The following is an 8595-nucleotide window of genomic DNA, read 5'->3' on the forward strand; positions in this document are numbered from 1 at the left end:
CCTTAGGGCCCCAACGCCACACCCAAACAGTCATATTGCAACAATCAAGTTAAAAACACTCGCCAATTCCCATACTGAACGATACTGTCTCTCTCTCCCTCCCTATACTTTCCCAAGACTTGAAATGCGGCGCCTGTGGGGGTGTTAAGTGGCACAATCTTTCTGGAAAAGCAATTCTGGCAATTATGTGTCAAGAACTTTAAGAAGCAGAACTTTTAACTTTTTAACAAGTTTCTCTTGGGAAGGAAATACACACTGTTGGTAGGCGCATATAAATAGAGAAACAGAGCTTCCTCAGACGGCCATCAGGCAACATCACAGCTTTAGCGCAACCCTCCTTTGACCCAGCAATTCCTTTGTTAGGAACTTACTTTCTGTAATATAAGGATACAGTTCTCGAATTAACAAACAGCAAAAACAAAAATGGATGCACTTATCCATCCACCAGTAAGGCTCTGGTTAAATAAATTAAAGTACAGAAAAAAGATGACTAGTTTGCAGCCTACAAAAATAGATCCTTTACATGCGCTGCTCTATAGGACAACTACCCGAGATTTATTTCAAGAGGAGAAAAAAAGGGTAGAGAACAGGATGTCTATATAATGTGCTCCCATTTTGCATTTGCAGATAAAGATATAAATACGTACATGGGAAACTTCTGAAATAAGAGAAACGGTGCTGGTCTCTAGCTCTTGGAGTGTGTGAAGAAACTTTCTAAGTGTAGATAGATACATTTTGTACCACGGTTTCTTTTTAATAAGGATGCTTCCATCCTTTGTCTTAGCCGCTTCTGGAAATCTCTAAGAAAGCCCACGCAAAAATGCCCATTTCACTTTTTAAGGGCTAAAGCGAATCCATCACCATTCTCCACAAACAACAAAACACGCACCTGAGACTCTTAGACCATATCTCATTTATCTGCCCAATTTGCAAATGCGGAAACTGAGGCTCAGAAATAATGAAGTGATTCAAGGTGACATATTGCTAGTTAAAGAATACAAGAGCAGAGATTGTATTCTTAAATACTCTTTAAGGAGACTAAAATTGCCCAATTTTTCATTGTTTCTTCTAGAGCAGTTGCTCAAAACACCCCTCTCTGGAAGCTCTTAAAGCAGTTTTTCCTAATCACCCCCCCATGAAATCTTAATACCACAAACATACTGCCTGTCTGTTTCTGCACTATGGTCCTTTGGAAGGCCACAAACCACTCTAATACCAATAAATGTTTTTGTCCCCCTCCCCCAAACAATTTTCACCCCCTTGGGGACAATATTCCCTCACTGTTTTAAAATGCAGGTTCTAAAAGGCATTCACCACGGCCAGCGGGCAGAGTGGTTAGGTTTGCCCGCTCCGCTTCAGCGGCCCAGGGTTTCCCCAGTTCGGATCCTGGGCGTGGACATGGCACCGCTCTCAGGCCACGTTGGGGTGGCGTCCCACATACCACAACTAGAAGGACCCACAACTAAAAATATACAGCTATGTACCGGGGGGCTTTGGGGAGAAAAAGGAGAAAAAAAAATCTTTAAAAGAGGCATTCTTAAACTGGGATCCAGGAAATTAGATGGGAAAAATAATTTCTTGATTTTCGCTAACCTGAACTAAAATTTAACATTTCTTTCACTTATGAATGTAAGGAACCATACCACAGTGGTCCCTACAGAACCTGTGATCTGTCATCAATAGAAAGCAGGTATCTTCATGTGGTATTAATGCTGCTGCGTTCCTGGAAAACTCTGGTGGTGGCCTAACTGACTGCTGGATCTTCTTTATTGTGGTCATAAAGGAGCACATGTTACTATCTCATAAATGTTTCCAGTTTTGGTCACTATATTTCAATACAATTTATTTCCTCGGAATTCTACGTACGTATTTTATTTTATGCCTTTAAATACATTCTGTTGAGACGGGGTTCTATGGCACAAAAAAGGTTAAGCTCCTCTGCTCCAGAAGGATCCAACAGTTCACAAGAGTGATTTACAACCTGAATACCAGCTCGGCCTTCACTGTATACACAGGCTTGCCTCTTCTGTAGCCTCCAAGCAATTCGGGCAACATCCCACTTGAGTCTTAAAACAGCAGGAGCTCTGTTTGCTCGCGCAGTAAAAAGTACTTGTACATCCAGACCACCATTGGCAAATACTGAAACCGTATTTGCCGAAGAGTAAGAGGACTCTGTTATGAACAATTGCTGGGTATGCTTAAGTTAACCCTTCCTGAAAGGAAAAAGCAAAGTTCAGAGGGATTACACAGCAACCAGCTCTTCCATCCTTCCACCCCACCCCCACTCCGAATTTTAGGAATGTTATCTCTCAGCATCTAGTTATCCAATAAGTTGGAAGAATGCAGTAAACCCAGCAGGGGTCTTAGATTCAATCACTGCCAAATGGATAGAAAATACTCTTACTATTGTATAGGAAGAAAAGCTCATCTGCTAGAAGCCAATCAAATTCTGGAGACTCGAAAATGCTTAAAAAATAAAACCTGCATAAGCTTAAGAAAAGTCTTATGCCTCAAGCTTATCTTTTTTTCCCATTCCTATATTAAAAGAACTACAATGAGTAGATTATCCAAAGTACACAACGTCTTCCACCCTCCCTCCACCCGCGGGATAACTGCTTACCAAAAATAAAAGGAAACTGAGAAGTCCTTAAGTATTGAACTAGGTGAAACAAAGTGCCCTTCAGTTTAATTTTACATCGGAATTCAGCAATTCGAGAAACACTGAAGTAACAAGCCTTTAACTCAATTTGCAGGTGGTACATCAGAGCTATAATTAAGTTTCTACTTCATTAAGAGCTAAAAAAAATTGTTCCAAAAGTCTTGGATCAAAATTCAGGGACTCTACTGAAAAGGAAAAGAAAGAGTGAAAGCATGAAAGCAGCCAGCTTAAAGAATCACCTGAGCTAGCTACTATGGTGTGTGAGCTCGACTATTTACGTTAGAGACAGTCCCATTCTGCCTCAATTGGAGCTCATCTTTTAAGCAAATTCGTAAACTCCATGCAGGCAGGGGCTTTGCTGCCTTTCTCCAGAGTCTCCTGGAACAGAGCCTGACACAGACACGAAATTTACTTGAAAAAAATGAACCACGGTGACTGGAGACGCAGTTCTCACCTGGACTTAGAGGCTTTTCAAATTGTTTAGATGCTCTTTTAAATAAACAAAAGTACAATAGGTTAAGGGTGATGAAAAGAGAACTTCTGGAACTGGCTTCCCCATCATTGTTCCCAGGTAGTAAGGTCCACCAAAGGCACACTGCTTCGCAGGGACCAGCATCTCAGAAAATTACAAGGGAGGAGAGAGCACCAAACTCCATCAGCCAAACACTCACCATGGCTCCCTCATCGAAGGAACCGACAGAAAATCCCATCCCATAAGCAATTCCTCTAAGACTGTGATAAACACAGTCCCCCCCCCCCCCCCCCCCCCCCCAATTCAGAGTAAGGCTAAAACTCAGACAGAAGAAGCCATTTCAACCTGGAGCCGCAGTTTACGCCAAAGCGAGTAAAAATGAGAAGTAAGGATCGCATACTGGAGGCCCCTAGCCCGGTGTCTGGCGCACAGTAGGCTGCAGATAAAAACTGCAGAATCACCCCCACTGGTGGCTCAGCACCATCTCGACACAGTAAGTAAACAAAAACGAAATCGACCTTACTGTGAATGAAACTACTTCTGATCACTCTCCCAGCACACAGTGGGCCTTCTCTCGTTGAAATTATCTAAACGAGATAAGCTTTATCACCACAGGATAGAGGAAGAAGCCAAAAGTTCAGGGAAATCCAGTGGGTCTCAAGGTTACACTGCTGAAAGTCATACAACCAGATTGGAGCGCACATCTTTCTCTAAACCTTTACAAAAAGCCTGACTTCATTTAAAAAGAGGAAGTGCTAATTCTTCCTCCTGCCTGCAAGATGGCTCCCCAACTCCCCACCGGGGAGGAAGGTGGCAGAGGCTTGAAGGACCAAGGACCACGGACTTGTGCAATTTATTTTTAACGGAACAAAAGGGGCTGTGGGCAAGCTGTAGCCCCTCTCTTTCCTAAACTCAGATCAAAACACAGAAAGTCAGCCTGCAAGATGGACTAACGCTTCTATCAACGAGATTCCCCTCTCCCTCACTTAAAATGGGAGCTTCCTGGGGCCCTATTCTCAGAATCCTTACAGCCAGTGTAGGTCATTTTGGTTTAGAAACTGGGGCTAGGCAGTTATTTGAAACTGGGGAATCTTAATCGTTGATGGTTGTAATCCAGTTTAGCACAAAAGGCGTCTGAAACTCTTTTGAGAAAATGCTAATTTTCCTGTATGTAGCGTGAGCCCCCTGACCACCTGCAGATTTTTTGATCTGCTAATTGATTGCCGGACTTCATTTTCCTCCCTCAAAAACGGCATTCTTTACAAGCGGGTCTCAGATTGACTTTGTAAAATAAGACCAGCCCAATATTGATTTTTTTAAAAAAATTATTCATATCGAGATTATATATATGTATATATGCATATAAGTTCACGCTGCTCAAATGTAAAAGGTAGTCACTAAAACGTACTGCTCGGGAAAACTACCTTCTGGCCCATGTTGGCAACTGGGGATTCTGCAAACATTCTAGGATCGAGGAACTCTATTCAAGAATTCCAAAGACTTGGCAAAGTACACCAGGCACAGCCACCAGAGAACGCACAAACAACTGGCTGTAGGCCCCAGGGGCGCCCATCCTCGACCCAGGCCCGCGCTGTGCATTCCGCTCCGGAACCCGTCCCACGCGTCAGGTGTGAGCCGGTACCTGCGAGAGGACCCGCCTCTCAGCAAAGGGCGCGGCACCAGGCTGGGCCTCCAGGGGGCGCCCGCGCGCAACGCGGCTGTCCGCTCCAACCCAAGCGATCCCTAGCGAACCCACCCCCTCCTCAATCGTGGAGGGGGCGCACAGCCAGGCCAGAGATCCTAGCCTAGCTCGGGCTAACTAATTGCAAACGCCAGCCAGCGATAATTCAGGAAGGCCCCTGTAACAAGCTCCCCGCTAAAGGTGCCAACCACCCCTAAAAGCCCCACTGGTGTGCGCCCACCCAAAATGAAGGAGGAAGGGGAGGTCAGAGCAGGACCAGGGGAGGGGTCAGAGCCAGGAGTTTGCCCCTCCTCTCGGGAGGAAGCGGGCGGGCGGAGGGTTAACCCTTTTGTTCCAGGTGGGCCAGGCGACGAAGCCTCTCCATGCTCCCCCCACCCCCCACGGCACAAAGAGAGTCCGTCCTCCTGGGAGCTCGGGTGCTCGCTGCCCTGACCATCAGACGCCCCGAAAACGCACAGCCGCACACTCAGTCAAGCCGATCTCTTTAATTTGGCCTGGAAAAATGTTCCTTGGGGGAAAATAGGGATTTACATTAACCTACTATAAATTTGGGGAAATTTGTTACATTCCCTCCCCGAAAAAAAGGGCAGGGTACTGAAGCCAAAGTCTTCCCATCGGAGTTGTGGGTCGGAGTGTCTGGGCTAGCCGCGCACACCCTCCTCAGTGGCTGAGCTATTAGAAGGCAGGCGGGGAGTGGACGGGAAGCGACCCCATAAAGCCCAAAAGAAAGCTAAAGACGCCCCCTCCCCCCACACGGACGCTAAAAACTTATCAGGCGACAATTTGGCGGGCCGGGACGGGGTGAGATGGTGGGAAATCGACTCGCTCCTAAAACCTCGGTTAAGTGAGGAAGAGGGAGTTTGCCCCGCCGCTCCCGGCCCGCCTGGGGTCCCGAACTCCTCCCGACCCCGGAGACACTCGCCGCGGAAGCGTGGGCCGGGTCAGCCCCGGAGCTCGCCCTGGCCGCGACCGCCCAGCCCTGGCCCGACCTCTCCCCTCTCGCCCCCGGGGGCGCGCCTTTGGAAAGCCGTGCGCCCCAGAAAAGCCACGCAAAACGCCAGGCCGGTGCACCCCGCGGGGCTGCCGTGCGCCCGCGACCCCAGCCCCTGGGGGCCCGCACCCCTCCGGCTCGCCGCAGTTATTTTTAGGAAGTCGGAAATCAAAGATGGCTGGAGGTCAGGCCCCGAAAGGTTAGGGCGAAGATCGGCAGGCGGCGTAGCCCAGGAAGAAAAAGCGAAAACCAAAAAAGAAATTTTAAAAGGGAAATCCTGTGCCCTTCTCTCCCACCTCTTCAGGGCCCTCCAATGCCCTCCGCAGCGCGGGTGGCCCGCACCCCAGCTCCCGGGGGTGGGGAGAGGTCGCGCCCCCTCCCCCCACTTGGCCCGGGAGGGGCGCGTGCAACAGCTCGCCCTCCCCCGGGGGGTCTTCCAGGGGTGCGCTCCTTGTCCAGCCTCCTAGAAAAGCCCCCGAGGGGTGAGCGAAAGAGTGGGGACCCCCGGGGTCTTTCTTTTAAAAGCGGCGCCAGGGAGGGAGGAGGGGAACCTAACTTACAAGTGGGGGGAGGTTACTAGAGAGGGGTGTGGAACCAATTAAGAGAGGGGCTCAGGACAAGGAGAAGGGAACCTTTCAGGAATGAGAGGGACAGAGGAGCGGGTGGGGGTCAATTTTACAATAAGAGGGGAGAGCCCTGGGGGTGAAACTTACACGAGAGGGGAAGCGAAGCGATAAAAGTGTAAAATTAACAAGGGCGGGGGGTGGAATGAGGCTGCCTCCCTTCTCTGGAACTGAGTCCCCTGATCTCGGTTCCAGAATCTGCGCTGGAAGCCGCTAGCTCCCCGAAGCCCGCGCCTTCGAGGGTCCCGCGAACGTCCGGGAAACTGCCCGCCCCGGGCGTGCGCCCCCAGCCCCACTCACCCGGCTCCCCCGCCGCCGGCGCCGCTGGGGCCGCATCTGCAAACTCCCGGGCCGGCTGCTGCGGCTGCTGCTCGCCCTGGTCCTCCTCCGAGTTGATGTGTTGGGGTTTCGCCTGCTTGCGCCTCGACATGGTGCGAGCATCGGGGCGCCGGGAGAGCCGCGGTTATTTGCCCACTCCGCCACAAATTCCTGGAGTTGGGAAATTTACCCCCCTTCGGCCGGAACGCGCATGTCCCAGTAATTATTATTATCAATAATGCATTGCGATTTATCATGAGCCCTGACAGCTGATTGGCCTGGGTCCAAGACCTCAGAGATCATTTAAATAAGCCCTCATTGATCAGGGAGGGGCGAGGCATTCTGGGCTTTGTAGTCCGGCCCTATATGCGACAAAGGCGTGTTCATCGAGGGAGCGCAACTAATTAGCATCCGGGCTCAGATTGGCTGGATCGTGGACGGAATCAGAGGGGGACCCATCCTCGCTCCAGCTATCTGAGTCCTCGGAGAGAAAAAGAAAAATAGTTGTATACTTATTGAAAACTGGGAGCTTCCGTGAAAGTTGTGCAACGAGCGTAGCTGGTAGTGTGCTCCTAAAATTACTTTTGTTTAAGGTTGGTATCCGCTCAAGCCGGGCAGGAAGGTCTTTTCAGTGAAGAATTTGGCTCAATTTTTACGTCTACCCAAAAAACAAACAACAAACAAAAAATTGAGATGTGACCCAGGTCCCCTCCCATCTTTTTTTCTCTGAAATGTTTGAATTGAGTTTCGAGATGCCTGAAGAATGGTCAATGGTGTCTTCAACCTTCCCACCCCATCTCAACTCTTAAAGTGGCCTTTGAATTTCCAAAATTTCAGATTATCCCCTCACCGTGATTTATTTCCTTTAAATGGTAAATAATAGCCCCCAGGATTCGTATTCTGAAAGATTGGTTTGTTGCTGCAATGCGACCTTGATTTTTGGTTTGGGGTTTGGTTTTTTTTTTACTTTAAAATGGATACTAAATATAGAAAAGGCAGATTAAAAGCCTGTATAGTCAGAGATAATATCAAAACAGCAAGCCACTGCATTTTTTCCCCTATGAGCCATAAATGTCTGATAACATCATATTTTATTACTGAGACAATGCTCTTACATCTCCCATGGAGTAACAATGGGCGGGGGCTGTCAGTAACTGGGTGTTCCTAAACTAATCATTAAAGGAATTTTTTGCAATACAGACTTTATTATGGAAAAGGTGTATAGTTCAAAGTGATTGTATCATCCCCACTTGGGGATACCTGGAATTTTCTAAAATTTTGTGTGTGTATATATTATATTATGTATATACATCTATACAGGAAGTCTCTATGTATTTAATTCTACTAACTGCCTTGCACAATGTAAATGCTCAATAAATGTTGAATGAATGATGAACTCTCTGGCCTTCCGGGTCTTTGATTGGTGTTTCCATGACGCCCCTGGGCGTGCGTCTTTATCTGGCATTTACTTCATTGTGAGGGACTGTGCAGCCATAAACGTTTCCTCCACATTTGTGCATTGCATTTTCTTGATTAGTTATTCATCAAGTTCCCAGCTTATAAGAGTTTCTTGGAAGCTCATCAGGAATGCAAGCCAAACAGAATGCCTGGCTTACAAATCTGCTCACCTGGGTGTTTGGACAACCCAAGGCAGAAAATAAATCAGCTTGATCATCTTTTTGATACTCATGGCCATCAATAAAAACTTATTGAAGGAAGGAGGGTTAACCTCCAATTTTTGAGTCTCTGAAAATGTTTTGCATGGTTTTATGGAAATCCCCTAAAGCAAAAAGGATAGAATTACCGTCAACAGCCGAAGTTGGAAAGGTA

General features: G+C 47.8%; 1 protein-coding gene across 1 annotated transcript in view; it reads right to left on the reverse strand.

The window, feature by feature from the left end:
* The window catches only part of SALL4 (spalt like transcription factor 4), an 18077-nt gene extending 11135 nt beyond the window's left edge, over positions 1-6942 (reverse strand). Inside the window, exon 1 of the mRNA XM_046679464.1 lies at positions 6748-6942. Coding sequence (XP_046535420.1) covers positions 6748-6877 — 130 coding nt within the window. The 5' untranslated portion in view covers positions 6878-6942. The remainder of the gene's footprint in view (positions 1-6747) is intronic.
* Between the last annotated feature and the right edge of the window lie 1653 nt (positions 6943-8595).

Source organism: Equus quagga, chromosome 12 (genome assembly GCF_021613505.1).
Source record: "Equus quagga isolate Etosha38 chromosome 12, UCLA_HA_Equagga_1.0, whole genome shotgun sequence".
Lineage (NCBI taxonomy): Eukaryota > Metazoa > Chordata > Mammalia > Perissodactyla > Equidae > Equus > Equus quagga.